Raw genomic sequence first — 20995 nt, 5'->3', positions numbered from 1 at the left:
AATGAGTCTTCAAATATACAATAAACAAGTTTATCCATTAATTAATTAAACGAGTGTAACAATTAGATAAATATATCCATGCATTGATTGGACAAATCTATCAACACATTAGAAAAGTTTATGAATACACTGATTAAACAAATCTAACAATATACAATAAATCATACATTGATTTATATTTTTAGTAAGTTTGCTCTATATATTTCTACACATCCTTTATATTTGTACAAAATCTAGTATTTATATTTTTAAAAACATTTAATTTCTAAACCTATAAATAATTTGTTAGGTTGATTATATTCATAATTTAATTATAAACTTAAAAATGTTAATTTATTATTTCTTCAATTTCTAAATCGATTTTAATAAACACAAAAAATACTTTGTGCGTAGACATGAATTTAAAACTAATTAAAAAAACATATTACAATGATTATGACACAGAAGCCATTGTCGTCTAGTCGAAGATAATGAATTTCATTTTTTTTATGACTAGATTTACATTCTTTTGGATTACATTTCTTAGTAATTGACCTCTCAATCCTTCAAAAGATTACTGTCATGAAAACGCGATTATTATGAGGATATTGTAAAACCGTTGTAAACAAATATCAAACTCCTCGACGTAGATAATCTAATCATTAAGGTGTTGAAGAAGATTAGATCACACCAAATGATTGGATAAATGCTGCAAACTTGAAATATGGTGGAGAAAAAATTGATCTAACCAACACCTCTAAATACCTCAACTACAATAGGAATGCTACTTTGGTTGAAATGTTAATGTCGGAGCTTCGCGAATGTCTATGCGATGTTGACTATGCACAACTCCTACAAGAAAATATCTTCATGACGTGAGAAATGAAACATAATAATGCCATTAATTGGTCACATCATATCATTGATTATATGCGAAAATGAAAAACTAATAACATATTATTGCTTTATGCTCTTCTTATAACTCGTATTCTCTTTGACCTAAAAATTGCAAGACTAAATTAGGGTGGTCAAATTTCCTAAACGTGAAATCTCAGAAAGAATTAAATGTAGTCAACATAAACAGTGCATGGCAACGTTGCATAGGTTACCATGAGTAACATGACCCTGACAAAGAAGACCACGAAAATCCAGATAAAGATTTCGAGGTTTAAGGACATCAACCCTATCTTTCCTATGTTAAACCAAATACAGGATGGTATTAAAGGACTGCAACAAGGTGTGGATGAACTACAACTAGCTTTCAATACCATATCCCGGAGCCTTTGTAATGGTCTCCAACATGTCCATTAAGGATTGATGGAATTGAAATTTGGATTCAATAACTTACCAACAATATGGGAAACTCACGTATTATTTGTGTTATTATTTTTTATAATTTTATGTATTTTTTTAATCCATGATTGTAATTAGTTATTTTCACGGTTAGTTAAATATGATTGTTGGAATATTAAATTAATTGGCATGTTATTATTTCATTAAACATATATTTAAATTTCATTTCTAAATTGAAATTTAAAATATTAAATTTTTTTAATAAACTTTTATGTTTCTATATTCAAATAGGGAAAATATTTCATCATATATATATATATATATATATATAAATAAATGTTTCTAAATATTTTTTCCATTACATATAGGGATTCCTTCATAATTATCCATTATTCAAATATAACTTACACTCATGCTTAATAAATACACCCAAGGGTATATTAGCAATTATTTATATAACAATTAATTTTTTATGTTTTATTTTTAGGTACATTAACTACAAACTTCCTCATTCATTTTCACTCACTTTCCTCGTATTTAAACAATCCTATATTCCACTATCTTCGCCCTTCTTTCTTTTCCTTTCCATACCTACCCGAATCCACAGAAAGTGTTAATTTGAACTTGTTTTTCTAGTATTTTAATATGGCACCCGAAAAAGGAGAGGGTGTCTGCTTGAGCAATAAACATGATTTCTCTATAAGAGAGCAAGGAAGATGACAACACAATTAATTTTGAATGTTCTTGAAGTTCAGTCTGATGAACATATTCCTATTGTTTATACTTCTAACGTTTTAGAGCAGATTCATAATGGGTCAGACCCGCTTCATAATAATACTTTTCATAGTTTGAGTACCAGGGAACCTGAAGCCGAGGCTATTGCTTCTCCCGATACTAAGGCTACAAATAGTTCTTCTGATATGGCTGCTGCTGCATTTAGTTCTGCAGCCAAAGAAATTGATTCTAATTCCAGGCTTGTTGTGGATGCTAATATGGTTTCTAAATTCTGATCTAATAGGGTGCAAGAGGAGGAAGAACAATTGAGTAAACAAGATGATTTTGAAGATGAGGCTATCTCCTTATAAGTAATCCCATATAGCAGAAAATTGGGCAGGCCACCTAAGAAATCTACAAAAGCTCAGAAGACCACAAAAGCTGGTAAAAAGAAAAAGTATCACGACCTTTTTAGAGGGTTGTTTCATGATGGAGGAAGGCTCCATGTTGACGAAGGATTCACCCCAACCAAGGATGGAGGCACATGCTTAAGAAGACTAAGCATGTTTAGAAAGGAAGTTCACTAATCCTTCATCTCTTTCATTTGCATTTGTTATTTTTGATTCCCTAAGTTGACTTAGTTGAATCAACTTTAGTTGACTTGTTGACCTTTGACTAGGTTTGACTTGTTGATTATAGTTGACTTGACTTAAGCCAACATGCTAATCTATGTTTATTTGCTTTGTAGGTTAATTAGGAGTAAGAATGCAATGCTAGGTGGCGCATGGTGATTGGGGAGCATAAATGATGTGGAGAAGAGAGTAAAGCAAAGGCATAAAGCATAAAGAAAAAGGCATAAAACAAGTGTACCTATGTACCTTTGGTCTCCTTTGTTTTTAGCACACTATGGCCACTTTTTAGAGACATGAGACACATTCTTGGTCTCCTTTTGTGCTAGAACGAAATTAGCGTTGCACACACCATAATTAGCTTTTTTGTCTCTCATTTTTGTAACCTTATTTGACCTAGTTTCTAGAAGGTAGGGTTAGGTTTTTGTAGAGACATCCTTATGTATCTTTTATTTGCATAGAGGCCCTTAAACTCTTCTATTTATGGGGGTGCTCTACCACTTGTACAAGGGTTGAACATTTTGAATCAAAACACTCTTGTTTCAACCACATATCCGTGAGCTAGCCCTCCTTCCAAGGAGTGGAAGAACTCTTGCCTTATCTTGCTTATGCAAGTGGTGGCACCATACACTCATCTCTAGAGCTTGGTTTGGCTTTGCCCCCTCTATGAGTGGCGTGCTCCACTTCCATAACCATTACTCTCTTCTCTTCCATTTTACTTTGTTCTTCTTTTTTCATTGCAAATTCGTTGTGTTTTTATTGCTATTTTCGTTGTTAAGAACTCCAATCCATCTCTTCCTTCTATTGTACTCTTGGAAAGGAACCTTCACATCTAAATAGCTTGCTATCTTAATGTCTAGTGGGGATTTCCTTGAGTTTTCTTAAACAACTCTTCATCATATTCCATAATCTTAAAAGGAAACAAGATAATCCTTCATCAAGTCTCCCTTTCTCCTTCCTTATATCTAATTTGTTCTCTTTTTTTCCAGCATGTCCTTTCAATCTTATATCTTTAAGTCAATTAACCAAGTATTAAAATTGTTCACTAACCTTTGATGACAATTCCTTTGATATACAGGAACCTAATACAAGGTGACTAATTGAAATAGAACTTGAATCTTATACTATTTTGAAACTACTCCACATGTGCCTTGTCTTACATCTCCATCTCCTAAACTTTACATGATTGTTTGTTACATCCTCACTTGTCAAATTAAAAAAAAATGGTTCCTAAACTTAGTACTCCTTATATGTTAGAATGTGGGTCATGTCAACTAAGAAATCATGTTAAATATTCTTCTCCTGAAAAGTTTGAATTGAGACATAATTATTATTTTTCTATCATCCACTTCGATATTCGCGAACTATGTCATGTCTCATCTTTTGGTTTTAGGTATTTTATTACCTCCAAATATAATTAGGCTTATCTTATGAAAGATTGTTCCAAATTGTCAACTATCTTTACATCCTTTTAGAATGAAATAAAAATCAGTCTGGCCAAATAATTAAAATTGTACAGAGTGATAATGCCAAAGCGTAACTATCTAATTTCTTTATAGTTTTAAGTTCACATGGCATTTCACATCAATCTACTTGTCCACACACCTGAAAAAGATGGTATTGTAGACAGAAAAAGTAGACACTTGGTTGAGACAACTTATACCTTATTACATGGTGCCAATATATTGGTCCATCATTGAGTTGATGCTATCCTAACTACTTGTTTTCTTATTAACAAAAATGTCATCTTCTCTAAGCAATAGTGTTCCTTATTCCAAGGTTTTTAAATATTCTCTCTTTCATGTTTCCTCCGCTTGTTTGATTGTGTATGTTTTGTTCATTATTTGTCACCAAGGTTGAATAAACTCTCTACCACCTATATTAAATGTGTCTTCTTGGACTATTTACAACTTCAAAAATGGTATCGTTGTTATTCTCCTAAAATCAAGAAGTACTACATGTTTGCTAACGTTAAGGTTTAGGGTTTAAGGTTTAGGAAGGGAAATAATGAAAGGGGTTGGAGAATGTATAATAGGAAGTGCAACTTCAAAAACGGTATCGTTGTTACTCTCCTGAAATCAAGAAGTACTACATGTTTGCTAATGTTAAGGTTTAGGGTTTAGGAAGGGAAGTAATGAGAGGGGTTAGAGAATGTATAATAGGAAGTGCAACTTCAGAAACGGTATCAAGGTTACTCTCCTGAAATCAAGAAGTACTACATGTTTGCTAATGTTAATGTTTAGGGTTTAGGAAGGGAAGTAATGAGAGGGGTTGGAGAATGTATAATAGGAAGTGCAGCTTCAAAAACGGTGTCGTTGTTACTCTCTGAAATCAAGAAGTACTACATGTTTGCTAATGTTAAGGTTTAGGGTTTAGGAAAGAAAGTAATGAGGGGTTGGAGAATGTATAATAGGAAGTGCAACTTCAAAAATAGTATCGTTGTTACTCTCCTAAAATCAAGAAGTACTACATGTTTGCTAATGTTAAGGTTTAGGGTTTAGGAAGGGAAGTAATGAGAAGGGTTGGAGAATGTATAATAGGATGTTTAAAAAAACAAGTACTTAGTAGTTTGGGGGGTGAGACTTTTTGAGAAAGTTTATATATTCTTATCTCGAGGGGTGCTGAGATAAGAAGGATTTTAGTTGTTGAGATAGGGAATGTCCCATGTGAAAGGACATTTCCTTTGTAAGCGGATGCTTGTGTTTTGAATAGATAATCAATGAATAATACAGAAAAGGGGTCTTTTTTTTACGTTTTATCTATCTTGTTTTGTCAATTATTTAGAAGGCACTCTCTATCTTGTTTTGCCAATTCTTTAAAAGGTACGTAATAGATTCATATGAAAGATTTCACTTTCTCTGTAGTCAGGGACATAGTGTTCAATAAATACTTTAAACAAAAGATGCAAGCATACATCTCAAACACAACTAAAAGTACAGTACCTTATTTATAATATCTTCAATCGAGTAATCCAATGCTACCAGGTGGCCATACCTAGTAACATACAGCATTCGGAAAACTTTTAATGGACGATTTAAAATCAGTAAATAGAACAAATTCGTACTTGCCAACAACTGTTAACATGCACTTTTTTCCAATCATGTAAAATATTTGTAGTATAACATAAAATGGTTCAACTAATTAATCAGAATGACCTAGCTTCCGCACAGCAAATGATGTTTTCACTTTTCACTGCAATAATAGGTCAAATTATTCGAGGTTATGATATCTAAATAAAGCAACAAATAACAGCAGTTGCCTTATACATTACTGTTTCAACTATGGTTCTGATACAAGGATAGATCAAAATATTCAAGGTTATGATATCTACAATCAGCAACAAATATCAGCAGTTGTCTTATGCCTTACAGTTTCAACTATGGTTCTGACTACAATGATAGATCAAATTATTCAAGGTTATGATATCTAAGATCATCAACAAATAGCAGTTGCTGCCTTACCTTTACAGTTCCAACCATGGTTTTGAAAACCGGATTGGATTGGCCCCTAAACAGTCTAATCACTGTATAAAACCCAAAAATTTTAGAACCAGTAAGAACCGGCCAAAACACAGTGAAAACCAGTTCATTGAACCAGTGATTCAAAAAAGAAAAAATTAAAACTTAATATAAAAACCAAAAATAAACAAAAAGTCATAATTAGTAATGTTCACAAATTTCTACGAATTATAATACCAACTATTATTGTTATACATGTATATCAATTGATATTATTTACAAATTTTGTATAATTTCCTATTATACCAATTTGTCACTTTATTTTTATTTTGTAAGTAATTATTATTTTTAGTAGACGCTATTGTAATTTATTAATTTAACATTATTATTATGATATATTTTATTCAGACTTTTATATGTATTTTGACTGTTAAAAAAATACAATGATATTTTTTTTTAGTATTATAAAATTATAATACTATACTCCCTCCCGTTCTTAATATAAGACATTTCTAAGGTAAACACATAAACCAATAAAAGTAATTAATTCAGATGACTTTGTTGAATTTAGAAAATAATGTCAGCAATGTACAAAGTTTACCCTCCTTAATGACTTTTAAAACTATTTTCTCGTTGTTTATTAATAAAAAAACACACATATCCATAATATTAATAATGAGAAATAAGGAAAAGAAATTTAATATTTCATAGAATATATAAAATACCTTACCAACAATTTCTTTTAAACTATGTCTTATATTAAGGGCCGGAGGGAATATTTAATTATTACTCCCACAAATACTCATAATGTTTAATAGGAATAAACAAGTAAAATAAATCTAAAGTTGTATAAAAATTATAAAATGTCTTATTAAAAGAACCAACAATTTCTTTTAATATGCGTCTCATGGTAAGGACTAGAGAGAGTATTTATCAAAATCAGTTCAACCAAAGTTCAGTCAAGGTTAGACTGTTGAAACTTGAACTTGAGTCTTGACCGGTTCAATGACCAGTGTGCTTTTATAAACATTGGTTCAACTACAAAATGACTGATTTATCCGAGTACACTAGTGAGGAAAAGAAAAACAAGCTTAGCACTGTATTAACATAACAGTACTAATACAACTCTACCTCACTCAGCAATTTTATGGGAAATAAAAAATGTTAGACCACATGAAGATAAGAGAAAAGTGCATCATGAAATTCAAACAATTTTAAGATAAAAGAGAGAAACTTAAAGAACCAATTCGTAAATCATACAAGAACGTAGAATGTATGAGGTACAACACTTACCCGGAAAAACACTTTTCCTTCTATGAGACCATATGGGACAGGACCGAAATGGCGTGAGTCACGGGAGGCATAAATGTTATCCCCTTGAATCCAAACATGCCCCTTTGGCACCTGTGGAGAAAAGATTGATAAAACAGATTATAACAGCAATTAAAGCATAATATCAAACAATGGACGATTAATAATAACTACTTATTGCCTCTTAAGTTCAGCAAACAAAAGTATTTGGATTGGCATGATAGCCTAACCAAAATGGCATGGGCATAAAAGTTAGGGTGTAGGGTTTAAAATAAATGAGTGTATTGCATTATAAAAAAAACACTATAATATTTTACTTAAAAATATACTTGTTTTCAGCCTAAGGAAAATGAAATTTTGACTGACATTACTATTCATCACAAGCAAATAACTCATCTCTTCAAGTGACCAAGTGAGTAAAACAGAAACGTATTCGATCTGTTTAAGACTCTTCTGCCAAGTTATTATACATGGGACAGAGCTGCTGTGTGGCACCAGCCAGATTACTGAAACTGTACTTTTCCATTCTATATATAGAGAAGAAGTAGAAAATTACTCTAACCATTCTCTTAGTTCCACATATTCTTAAATGAAAATGGCACCTAAACATCAGAGTCAGTTGAATGAGCAGTCAAAAAGACCCGCCTAACTGGGACACAACATAAAAACAACTTATGATAAATCACAAATTGAAAGCATCAACCGATGGCTTTCAATCTTATGAGTCATGACTAAAGCAACTCACACCTGCCTTTACTCACTACGATCTTGCATGATTATACAGTTAAGCTACTACTTTATTAGAATTACATGTATATATACTCTATACTGCAAATATTCATCTAAATTCATAACAGAAAAAGAAAGGGGGCATTTAGGTTGATGTTTTCTGAAGTTTATCCAGGAAAAAGTGAAAACGGAAAAAGAAAACATTTTGAAACAGAAAACAAAGTGAAAACAAAAAAAGTGTTTTCACAAATGAATCGATCCCTAACTTCACAATAGGTTGAATCTCATATTTGATATCTAACATAATAAAACCATCAATGAGGTACATTTCAAAGACTTCTGTTCTCTACCAATATAAAGTCAGTTTATACCGTCAACAAATCACAATCCATAAGAACAATCCCTGACATAGTGGTAAAGTTCAATTTTGGTGACCCATTAGACTTGGATTTCAATCTAAAACAGTCTCTTTGCATATACAAGTGAATGTGCAAGAACAAGACATACAATGACCCTCATCGCACTTTCATATTGCGAGGAACATTCTTTGTTGACTTTGACAATTGTTGAGAAATTTCTAAAGGATAGACCAGAGAGACTGATCACCTCAGATATGTAAGTTGCCTATATGAAAGACTTGACATCACTTTCAATATAAAACCTTATGACTTAATGTTCATGACCTTTCTATTCTTATATGTGACTCAACTTTTTCATTTCTGCTTGATATGAGATTTTCAACTTATATTTGAATTCTAAGAGTCTTCCCCTCAAGTGTGAGCCTAAATGCGGTTCGGTCTTACTCCAACAGACATACTTGTCTACGTTAGAGTTGGACACCAAGATAAACCTCAATGAGATTAAACACAAATTAAGTATGAGTTGTCCATATAAAAGACTTTAAATTACCTACAACATAAGACTTTAAGACTTGATGTTAACGAGTCTTTCTTTCCTGACACCGAATTTTCTCATTTCCTGTCATCTTTCATCTTTTACTTGAATTCCTAACAATAATTAGATTCCTAACAATAATTGGATGACAATGTAAAAACAATTATATTCATTTACTACAAAAGAAAAAGAAAAATATAAAAACACAGATTAATTCTAGAGCAAATGAAGAACAAACCACTAAGCACACACACCACTGCAACTTGAGAAGCTTCAGAGTGCAACGGGTCGAAGTAAGTGACGGTGTCCCCTTCCACGGCCACGACGCGCTTCGTCAACCTGATCTTAGGGTTTAGAGGGGACCGAACGAGAACCAAGTCGCCGTGGCCGACGTTCCCGAGTAGCGGAGAGAGATGGTCGGCGAGGAGGATGTCGCCGGTGACGTTGAGAGTGGGGAGCATGCTAACCCCATACGCCTGCAAGCAGGGAATGACGCAATTGAATCAAAAGAGTATCCGAAAAGCACCAAGAAGGGGAGAAAAGCTTGAATCTTTGAAATGAATACGTGAAACGGGGAACAGAGGTAGTTGCTGGTGAAGTGAAGCCAACACAGGAAATTCACAGTGATGCTTGTGCGGTCCAACGCTTCCTTCGCTGCGCTTCTCCATTGAGCTGCGTGACCCAAAAACCTCATCTTTCTCTTTCTTTCGGTCTCTTCTTTTCGAAGCTTGTTAGTACACCATTCTTTGAGAGCAATAAGCGAAAGAATACTCACTGAGGTTGCAACCTACAAGCAATTTATGGGAATATAAAGGAATATTTGAGAGAAAGGGTTGTAATCTACTTCTTTTAGGAATTAGGAAGTTTCAAAAAAAAGTATTTATGCCCGTTCGACGTTTTCTTTTATTAGAGTTAATTAATTGTATATTATTAAAATTAATTTATTATTACATTATTACATGCCCAAAAGTGATAGAATTAACGTAATTTATTGAAATTAGAATAATAAGAAGAAGAACTAAAAAAATGAATAATAAGATATTATCATAAATTTGGTTGTAATAATATAAATTACCTTCAAAAAAATTTTATTACAATAATTTGATATAAACGAATTTGTAGAATTTGAATCAGAATGAACAAATAAATTACTTATATGACTCCACGTAACGAAACAAAAAATATTGATTATTTACACTATATACTATTTGTCGACTTTTAGGTTATGATAATAAATAAAAATTATTTCTTTTAATTATTATTGAAATAAAAAATGTTATTAAATTTATAAAAGTATATTTTTAAAAAATAATTATAAAAAATAGTTATAGAATCTAAAGAAGTAAGGCCTTTTATATTACAAGAGCAAAATGGACAGGGAAATACACTAAAAAAAGTTGGAGTTTGAATCAAATTAGTGTTAAATATGTTTTTAGTCCCTTAATTTTTAGTGAAAATTGGAATTAGTCTCTCTTTGAAATTTTATATCAATTAAATCCCTCATCTTTAATAAATAGGTGACTAAATTAGTCTAAAGTTTCGAAGAAAGACTATTTTCAATTTCTACCGAAAGTTAAGGAACTAAAAACATATTTAACACATCAAATTATTAGCAAATTTACACAACAATGACATATTCACTAGGCTGGTCAAATACACTTAAAAAGAGTTGGAGTCATCTGGTGAAAGTTGTGGCAACTTACGAACCCTTTATTATTATTATTATTATTATATGATTTACTTATAAAATTTTAGTATCAAAATTTACAATAATATCTAAATATTCACATATATGCTTATATATTTTACAGTACGATATGCATCCTACAGTCCCCCCCCCCCCCCTCATATACTGGTCTTCAAACATGAGGAGGAAAAAGGTTATGGATAGGGTTCACTTGGACCATTGGAGGTAAGTAAAAGGTAACTCCAATTTGTCATTCAATGATAATAAGTGCATTTGGACTCGAAAGGAAAGTGATAGTAGAGTTTCCATTCCCCTGAAATGTCACACAGAATTATTTACTACATTTGTTTGCCATGCATTTCCTAGGAAGACAACCACGATGTCAGCGAAGAAGGGATCAGACATGTTGGGAGCAACCATCTATGATGAGGTTATAAAATTTTGTTTTTCATACACAATCATAAAACAGGAAAGTGAGACAAATATCACATAAAAATATACAAGATATCATAATAATATAAAATAGGATGGAAAATCTTCCAAATCCATAAAATTGAATTTCATCATACTTTATAAAGATATTGATTAATTTTGTAGCGACTGATCAAGATAAATGAGCTCATGGACAACAAAGTAACTCAAGAACATTTCATCTTGAGTAATACTAACTCGTTTAAATCCCCAAGGTCATACATTCAACTACAATAATCAAATCTTAATTTATCATAAACCATATAATTATATAAAGAAATAAATAAATAGGGTCAAATGCATAATTAAAATAAATATAAATAAATAAATAAAAGTACCAGTACGTGACTAGCGATAAATATAAATAAGTAAGTGAAAGTAAATATAAATTGAATAAATAAGATCAGTGCACAACTAAAGATGAATATAAATAAATAAATAGGAATGAAAACTAAATATAAATTAGAATGAGGTTAGGGACACCTCAATTAAAGTAAATATAGAAATAAAAATAATTATGAAGAGATAAAAAAGATAAAAGTAAAAGAGATAAAATAATAGACGTCTCCTCTCCTTACCTTATTTATTATGGAAAACACACCAAGGTTGTATCGAGACTTTGGTGATAAATTTTTTTTTTCTTCGTTGTTGTAACTTCTCTCTCTTTGAATGGATCCACACAGAAGCTTCCCTCTGTTTTTTTTTTTCTAGCTTATCTATTTCGCTCTTTATTTCTCTTACCCCACCCTTATTAATATTATATTAGGTAATCATTACTTCTAGTTTGATTCTTAATTAACTTAGTTCCTATACTATTCTGATTCCATTAGTTCTCAACATCCAATCCTAGATTTTTTTCTTTATAATGAAAGGATAAAAGATAGAAACGAATATGCTAACATTAAATGTTTCTAATCTCTTCAATTTATATATACATACATACATATATAAATATATATATATATATATATATATATATATTCTCTTTTTCTTTTCTTATAATTTTTATTAGATACGATAATAACTTTCTCATTCACTTGTTATTCAATCCACTGTCACTTTGTTTTCAAAGATTTCGCATTTGATTGTTACCCATTTTTCATTTATTCATTTTGCATTTATTCAAACTTTTGTATATAAAATCAAATATCGATTATTATTAAACGTATATTCATAATTTGTATATTCATAATTTATTGTATTATTAGTTTCAATAATATATATATATGTATATATATTTATTTATAGAATATTCAACCATCATATATATTATAAGTACTGTCAACATGTTTTCTCAATGAAGATCTTAAATGTGGTTTCTTTAAAATATATTGACTTGATCACAAAAAAAAATATTTGTTAATAGTGTATATAATATTATTATTGGGATTTTATTTTGTAATGTTAGAAATAATGAAGATAAATAGTATAACTCCAATGCATTGTATATGAAAAATAATCAATCATTAACTTTTAGGTGTTAACATACTAAAAATATTGTGGTATAAACTTTTTGGATGTTACATTTTCTTCCCTAGATACAAAAATTTCGCCCTTGAATTTTTTTTATTTACTAAAATAATTAGGGTAAATATCTTTTATTTTTTCTTCTAACTCCCATGTAATATCCCCATTAGCTTCATTCCACATGACCTTTACCAGAGGAATTTGTTTGCCTCTCAGTTCCTTGACCTTCTTGTCCATAATTTGTACAGGCACTGCGTCAAATGTAAGGTTATGCTTTAATTGTACTATATCAGGTCTTATTACATGTGATGGATCAAAAATATATTTTCTTAATTGAGACACGTGAAAGACATTATGAAAGTTGGAAAGAAAAATGGGTAAACAAATTTGATAATCAACAAGACCTTTTTTTCTAAGAATTTGGTAAGGACCAATGAATCGGGGAGTGAGTTTCTTCAATTTTATCACCCTACCAATTCTAGTTGTTGGTGTAACTTTCAAGAATGCATGATCACCTTCTTGAAATTCATGAGGTCGTCTTTTCTTGTCAGTATAACTTTTTTGTCTACTCTGAGTTGTTCTCAATTTTTCTCTAATCATTTTGATTTTCTCGGTTGTATATTGAATCATGTCAGGACCTAATACTGAATTCTCACCGGTCTCAAACCAACACAAAGGTGTTCTACATTTCCTCCCATATAATGCCTCATAGGGTGCCATACCTATGCTGGAATGGAAACTATTGTTATAGGTGAACTCAATCAAAGGTAGACATCAGTCCCAACTATTAGAATTTTCTAACACATAAGCTCTTAGTAAATCTTCCAAAGATTTAATGGTTCTTTTAGATTTTCCATCAGTTTAGGGATGATAAGCTGAGCTAAGGTGAAGCTTGGTACCTAAGGCTTGATGTAAACTTCCCCAAAATTTTAAAGTAAATCTAGGGTCCCTATCAGATATAATACTTATTGGAACTCCATGTAACTTGAAAATTTCTCTTATGTACAATTTAGTCAATTTTTCCAATGAATACCTAAAGATAATGGGTAAGAAATGAGCATACTTTGTTAACTTATCCATGATAACCCATATGGAATCAAATTTTTGAATGGTTCGTGGAAGGCCAACTACAAAATCCATTGCTATACTATCCCATTTCCATTCAGGTATATATAAGGATTGTAGCATTCTTGTTGCCTTTTGGTGTTCTATTTTAGCTTTTTAACAAACTAGACATTTTGCTACATATTGTGCCACTTCCTTTTTCATTTTGGGCCACCAAAACATTTTCTTGAGATCTTGATACATTTTTGTTGTGCCCGGATGTATGCTTAATTTGCTTTTATGTGCTTCTTCTAGAATCATTTCCTTAATTTCCTCATTATTGGGTACACACATCCTATCCTTAAATCTCAAAGTTCTGGTTTTATCTATGCCAAAATTCTCCCCACCCCTTTGACCTATCAATTTCTTTTTCTTATTAATGAACTCATCACTTTCTTGTGCCTCATGGATTTGCTTTTGTAAATTGTTAGTGATCTGAATGGAGTTTAATTCTATTTTATCATGGTTTAGGGTGACCGACAAATTCATGTCTCTAAATTTTTCTAACAAATTCATTTCATGAATCATTAGTGAAGAGGCATGTAAAGATTTTCTGCTTAAAGCATCTACCACTACATTTGCCTTTCCTGGATGGTAACACTAGTGTAAAATAGGCTTTTTATACCGGTTAAAAAAAGGCTTTTTATACCGGTTCTAGCATCGGTATAGATGCAGGCGGTATAGAAGGTTTGATCTTTCTACATCGGTTCCATGGCAGGTATAAAAAAATTATTTTTTATACCATTTCTAAAACCGGTATAGAAAGTCCTCTTGAAAATGAAAAATTATGTAAGAAAAAATGACTTACTATACCGATTATAGTTCCAACCGGTATAAAAAATTACACATTTTACACCAAGTATGACCTCAACTGGTATAAAAAGTGATTTATTATTTTTTTTATGAAAAATTCATTTATGCTTCTTACCACATACCAAACCTGTATATAATTACCCAAAACATCAAAAAAACAAATCTCATTCAATCTAATATTTACATGAAATTGAATGTAATGTTTATATGAAATATAATACTACTCCAAAACGAATTACTACATAAGTCATAAAACACCTAACATCATCTTATATATTGTATATAATTACCCAAAACTTCTAGAAAACAAATCTCATTCAATCTAATATTTACATGAAATAGAATCTAATGCTTATATGAAATATAATACTACTCCAAAACGAATTACTATAAGTCATAAAACACCTAACATAATCTTATATACTGTATATAATTACCCAAAACATCCAGAAAACAAGTCTCATTCAATCTAATATTTACATGAAATAGAATCTAATGTTTATATGAAATATAATACTACTCCAAAACGAATTACTATATAAGTCATAAAACACCTAACATCATCTTATATACTGTATATAATTATCCAAAACATCCAGAAAACAAGTCTCATTCAATCTAATATTTACATGAAATAGAATCTAATGTTTATATGAAATATAATACTACTCCAAAACGAATTACTATATAAGTCATAAAACACCTAACATCATCTTATTTAAACACCTAACAACAGTTTTTATTGAACAGAAGAAAAGAAAGTGGCGAAAGAGAAGTGACATATGAGATAAAGAAGGACAAAATTCACAAGTTAAATTACTAAACAATGAGAAAAGCCAAATTCTTCTACTCGTCAATTTCTTAAAATAAATAGGAATCCTTATGAATCAACTGAAAGAAAATAATAAACGAACCATGGAGATTCAAAATAGATGGGTGAGAGAAAATTATTACCTTAAAAGTGAGTTTTGTGAAATGAAATTAAACAATAAACCAAAGTCTAAAACATGAATGATGTGTAGAAAATAAAAAACATGTATGATTTAGTTTGAGTACATCAGTATATGAATAAACCACTGCTAAAGAAGAAAGAAATAATCAGATCCATACCAGAAAACTAAATCAGAAGTCAATTCATTACAAGTATAGTAACCACCGAACTGACCTTGGAAGGATGCACAGAAGATCGATATTACCTATCCAAAAGTCTTCCCAAGAATGAAAACCTCTGCAAAACAAAAACTAAAACCTCTTCAAAACAAAAATGCTTCTACTTTTACATCCAAATACGAATTACATTCCCAATTAAATCAAATAATTTTTTCAAATACTTTTAGAATGAGATTCGTTGGATGCAATGTCATTCGCTGGAAATGAGGTTTAGCACGATTTTTCTTTCTTTCTTAAATTAGACTTTGATAACTTTAAAAGTTACCTTATACTGATAAAAGAAATTTCCCAAAAATATGTACATAATAATTGAATAACACGACACGAATGAATAAAGTTACTCTCAAATCAAATCTCAATAAATAATAAAAACCTTACAAATCCATCACGTGATGTGTCTAAGCTCCTCCAACATGCTTTTTTTTTTCTCGGAATCTTGACTTGGTAGTGAGTAATACTAGAGTCTTGAATTTAACTAAAGTTTAAACATGCCTTAAAAGTAAGCTGGTTTAATTTTGAAAGAACATATATAAAATATTTCAAAAAAAAAGAAAAATCTTCGTGCCTTCGAAAACTAAGAATAATTATAAATATGTAAAACGTATAAACATTATAATTTCTTAGAACTAAACAAATTATCGTAACTTAAAAACGAAATGATCGTAATTTTCAAAAGAAAATAGACATAAATGAACATAACTTCAAAAGAGGAGAGTGAAGCATTATACAATAGTCAATGTTGCTTCTTACCAAAAGGATCTTCCCTTCTTGTGCTGTCTCTGCAGAAAAAGAAAACAGAAAAAAAGAGAGAGAAAATAAACAAGTGAAGAACAAAGACAAACAGAAATAAAGTTGAAGTTCCTTAAAGAGATCATGAAAGTTTGCACACTGACATAAAAGGTGACGTGTGTCATCAAAGATATTAACCTCATTTATTAGACATTCGATTTTATTTTATTTTAGTCAGCAAACCAAAACAAAACATTGCCTCACTTTCTCACTGCTCTGTGTTTTACCTTCTACTTACGTCTATCAGAAAATATAACAACTCGATTTCCCCATCCCCAATCTTCCAATCTGAGAAACTAAATAAGTCGACATAAAGTAATTCAATAGAGGTGACACTTCAACACACATCATGTAGAGAAACTTTTAAGCTTAAGCAATTGGGAGAAAACAGAGATACGTTTGTCTGACACATAGGAAAGAAAAGAAAAATAACATAAAAACAAGTAGGTAGAGTACAAAAGCAAAAGCAAATAACTAAATTTGACAGATAAAATAATTAGAGTAATTATATACAAACTTATCGTTTCACTAATACTTACAATTGTTTGTATTGTCTCTCTTTTCTTATAGCAACGTATGTGAAGATTGGTATGAAGGTTTTAATTAAAAGATGGTTGAAATTCAAAAAGAGGCTGTCCAATTTAATGGTGGGAACAAGAAAGGAGACTCAGAACTCTGTCCAATTTAATGTTCAGCTGTTGAGAGAGCCAACACATCGTTTCGCTTATAGATTTGTTTCTTCTGTCTCTCTCCTTCAGCGCTTTCTAATTTATGTTCTTCACTCTTTCATGCCCTCACATCATAGTACTACTTCTACTCTTGCATTTATGCATGCATTATCAATTATTAACATTCATCATCAACTCCACTTTCCTCTCATCATCAACGTTATTTCAACAATTATGAGTCATTGATCGGAAGAAAAGACTTAGATAGGAAAACCTGCCACTACTTTAACACCAAAAAAGAAACCTAGTGCAATGGCCACACTTTTTGTTTAGGGCAATGCATTTCAATTATCAGTTCTAAAGATTTTATCACACTGGCCTGGCAAGAAACAAATTAAAAAGAAAAAGGTTTATGGTGTGCGGTGAAAGGAAAGTAAAGGGAATCTTTCTAAGATATAAAAATAGCTTATATCTTACGTGAAAATAGTTCAAACTGATTTATTCAATTATAAAAAAAAATTAAAATCCATGTGCTTATTATAACCAACTCATATTTGGGTGGTACGTTCATGAAGGGAACACACTCTACACACCAACTCATACATTTTGACATATACAATAAAGTAGTATCACAATTTTCTTGTTAGTGTGTCTCCTTTTGGTGAATTTTCGTAATTAATTAATTTCAAAGCTACTACTCCTAAAATGTTTCTGCCACTGCACCTATTAATCTAGGAGGGAATTCTGTGACTCTGAATGACTAATTTATTCCATGCCTCGTTTAAGAAATTTCATTTCAAGTTTGAAAGAGACTACAGAAATCACGTGAATTTGAAAGTGATCTCCATGATGTACATTGAGTCCATTATCTTCTTTGGGCCTTTGGTCCTTAACTCATTTAAGTTTGATACTGATATTCTAACAGTTCTTGTTTTGTTCACAAGAAAAAAAAAAGCAGTACTGGTAAGCCAATTGAAGAAATGGTGCTTTAATAATGCGCAACTAAATAATGTTGCTTCCTAAGTTCGATTAAAATTAGAAGTTTCTATGGAATTATTTTTTGTATTGACATTCTATTTGAAATTTGAAAACAGTCACTACATATAATTGTCTGATAATCTCGAGAATCACACCTTTAGAGATGAACACAAAAGGCTAAAACATATCTTATGGAGAGCAACTCAGAAGTTAGTCATAAAAATCTATTGGTCTATTTGGAAAAGAAAAAAAGAAACAGGAAAAACAACACAAATAATGATTCCTCTTTATTTGATGAAAAATAAAAATTGACTTTATAAACAAAATATTCTTCTCTTTTCCATTTTGTTTCCTATTTGACAACCAAAGGAAATGTTATGACTCCCACCCAGTACATGAGATCAGTGTGTTTTCTCTTCATTTCTGCTAATAAAAAGGAAATGAGAGCACACAGAGGAAGAATATTCACTAAATACAATCCAAAAGAAGAAATAATTAAGTAAAATATATTTAAATATACAAAATAAAGCAGATGAAAAAAATCTAGAGAAGCTCTACTCCTGAGAGAGAAGACTTTTGATAGTCTTTATCCAAGTAAGCCTTTAGTAACAGACATAACTAATGGATTTCATATAGTACAACCTATGATCAGAAAACAATAATCAAGGAAAAAAAGAAAAATGATTGATCACAACTATTAAATTTCTATTAGAGATAGTACATATTTGCAATTAAGAGTGTTCTTTACAACTATATTCCCTTCATGGTTAAATATAGCAACAAACATCATGCCACCTAACCCATTGCACGCATAATTTGGCCACAAAGTTTACGATTATTATGTAATCCTTGCATGTCTCTGCTTTCATTTTATGCTGCAAGAGTCACACTCTGCTACTCTCAAAACTTCAGTGTGTAGTTCTTATAATTTACAAGGAGCACTTTCATTTAGCATGCCACTCTTTTCTTTCACATAGTAGGACTAAAAGGAGTGAACTGCACCAGCAAAGAGATTTTGTTTAAATATGTTTTAGCAACTGAGTTCAATCCATTTAGTCCACCCTCTCCTCTGATATTTTGGTTTTTAAATTAATGGCTGCAACCATGGTTATCAAACTCGCGGGTTGACTCGTACACCCGTACGAGTCTGCGAGTCATGACAGTGTTCACGGGTTAACTCGCATATAAACTCGTTTTTTTTAAACTCGTAATGAACTCGGAGTAAACTCGTCGACTCGTACCAAACTCGCGAGTTCGAGAGCGAGTCACCGAGTTCGAAGAACGAGACGAATTGACACAAAAACATGTTGTTGGCTTTCGGATTTTAAGCCCAAACCAAAACCCCAATGCCCCAAATCGAAAATCCAAGCAAAAATAGAGATCGAAACCCAACTCGAAAACCCTAATCGAAGAAGAAGAGAAGATCGAACTTGAAAACGTTCACCTATTTCGAAATCTCAGCCCCGGTCATTCACGTCGCAGCTCCGATCATCTCGCACGGCAGCTCTGATCGCCTCGCGTGGCAGCTCCGTCGGATCGCTGGTTCAGTGGCGTCGTTGTTCCCTTCTTCTCTTTTCCCTCTTTCGAATTAATGACATACGTATATAATATATCTTTCTTTGTTTTTTTATTTCATTTTTTTTACTTTTACTGATCATTACATATATAATATATTATATATCTTTCTTTGTTTTTTTATTTCATTTTTTTTCTCTGGCTTTTGTTGTTGTTCTGTTACGTGTGTGTGTGTGTATATATATATATATATATATATATATATATATATATATATATATATATATATATATATATATATATATATATATATATATATATATATATATATATATATATATATATATATATATATATATATATATATATATATATATATATAATATATCTAGTTTTGCTTTTTATTTATTTTATTTTTGGTTTTCTAAAAATTAAATTATTTGATTTTTAATTGATTGAGACTGGTTTATAATGTCTGGAAGTGAGACTGGCAAGATAATGTTGTAGATGATAAAAGTAGAGGATTGGGGTCAAAAAGTTTAGTGTTTGCAACCTCTGGACATGACATTACTACCTGCCCAGAGGTTGCAGACACTAAACTTAGTCTAAACCAAATATTAAAACCAGAGTTTAATAGTATGTCCATGTGTTGGTATCTGTACAACAAAAGCCAAAATATAGGTATTTGGATTGGGCATTAACGACCACACCGAAACCTTTTTATCTCAATTATAGGGTTCGCAACTTGAATATACCAGAGAACTATCCACTAAAAGACCAACGATTAACTTGCACAAAGGAGGCAAGTTCTAGTTGTCTTAGTCTATTTCAACAAGAGTCATCACTTGTCAGGGATCACGATTTCATGATTAGAATTTGGTAGCTGGCTTCATGCAAATTCTGTCAAATCACTAATAATTTTGTAGAATTTTGGAAAATTCTGAACTATTCTCTTGAAGAATTTAGCAGAATCCAAATAATTACTGTTCAATTCAATTATAATATTTCCGCTTCTGTTCAATTCAATTCTAGTGTTTCAGATAAGGAATTGTTTACCAAGTGTAGTCACCTGCTTACGAAGGGTGACCACATTCATTTGAACCAATACCCGAAGAACAGTCTTCAATATGCATACAACCTCATGCTTCTGTTAAAAGTCTAGAGCATGCATAGCTAAGGGCAAAACCTCACATTACATTTTCTGCTGGGATGTTAAGCGGATATTGTTGTAATTCAAGTAATGATCATTGAAGAGATATGCAAAGAAAGTGACGAGATACTTTGCGGGATGCATCCCCCACAAACTTTATATCTAGACGGCCTAAA

General features: G+C 31.2%; 1 protein-coding gene across 11 annotated transcripts; it reads right to left on the bottom strand.

Annotated features, from left to right (window-relative positions):
- Positions 1–458: 458 nt before the first annotated feature.
- Positions 459–19760, bottom strand: LOC114184926 (mitochondrial inner membrane protease subunit 1). Of its 11 annotated transcripts, XM_028072330.1 has the most exons (9): positions 19599–19755; positions 16470–16498; positions 16098–16194; positions 15715–15777; positions 9573–9753; positions 9262–9483; positions 7367–7477; positions 5558–5609; positions 459–831 (listed from the first exon to the last, which is right to left on the bottom strand). In XM_028072330.1, the coding sequence occupies exons 3-8, from the start codon at positions 16103–16105 to the stop codon at positions 5574–5576; spliced, it is 621 nt and encodes a 206-aa protein (XP_027928131.1). In that variant the 5' UTR covers positions 16106–16194; positions 16470–16498; positions 19599–19755; the 3' UTR covers positions 459–831; positions 5558–5573. The 11 variants fall into 11 exon arrangements, 7 of the variants coding, with proteins under 7 accessions (XP_027928131.1, XP_027928132.1, XP_027928133.1 ...); XM_028072331.1 differs by lacking the exon at positions 5558–5609 and having other exon boundaries at positions 19599–19757; XM_028072332.1 differs by lacking the exon at positions 16098–16194 and having other exon boundaries at positions 9573–9794; positions 19599–19753.
- Between the last annotated feature and the right edge of the window lie 1235 nt (positions 19761–20995).

This window comes from Vigna unguiculata, chromosome 5 (assembly GCF_004118075.2).
Source record: "Vigna unguiculata cultivar IT97K-499-35 chromosome 5, ASM411807v1, whole genome shotgun sequence".
NCBI lineage: Eukaryota > Viridiplantae > Streptophyta > Magnoliopsida > Fabales > Fabaceae > Vigna > Vigna unguiculata.
This window is presented reverse-complemented; position numbering and strand designations above follow the sequence as displayed.

Excerpts from the sequence above, each read along its gene's own strand:
- LOC114184926 (XM_028072330.1), bottom strand. Across the intron at positions 9,484-9,572 it reads ACCTCTGTTCCCCGTTTCAC|GCGTATGGGGTTAGCATGCT; the intron begins GTATTCATTTCA and ends CCCTGCTTGCAG. Across the intron at positions 5,610-7,366 it reads AAGGAAAAGTGTTTTTCCGG|GTATGGCCACCTGGTAGCAT; the intron begins GTAAGTGTTGTA and ends GTATGTTACTAG.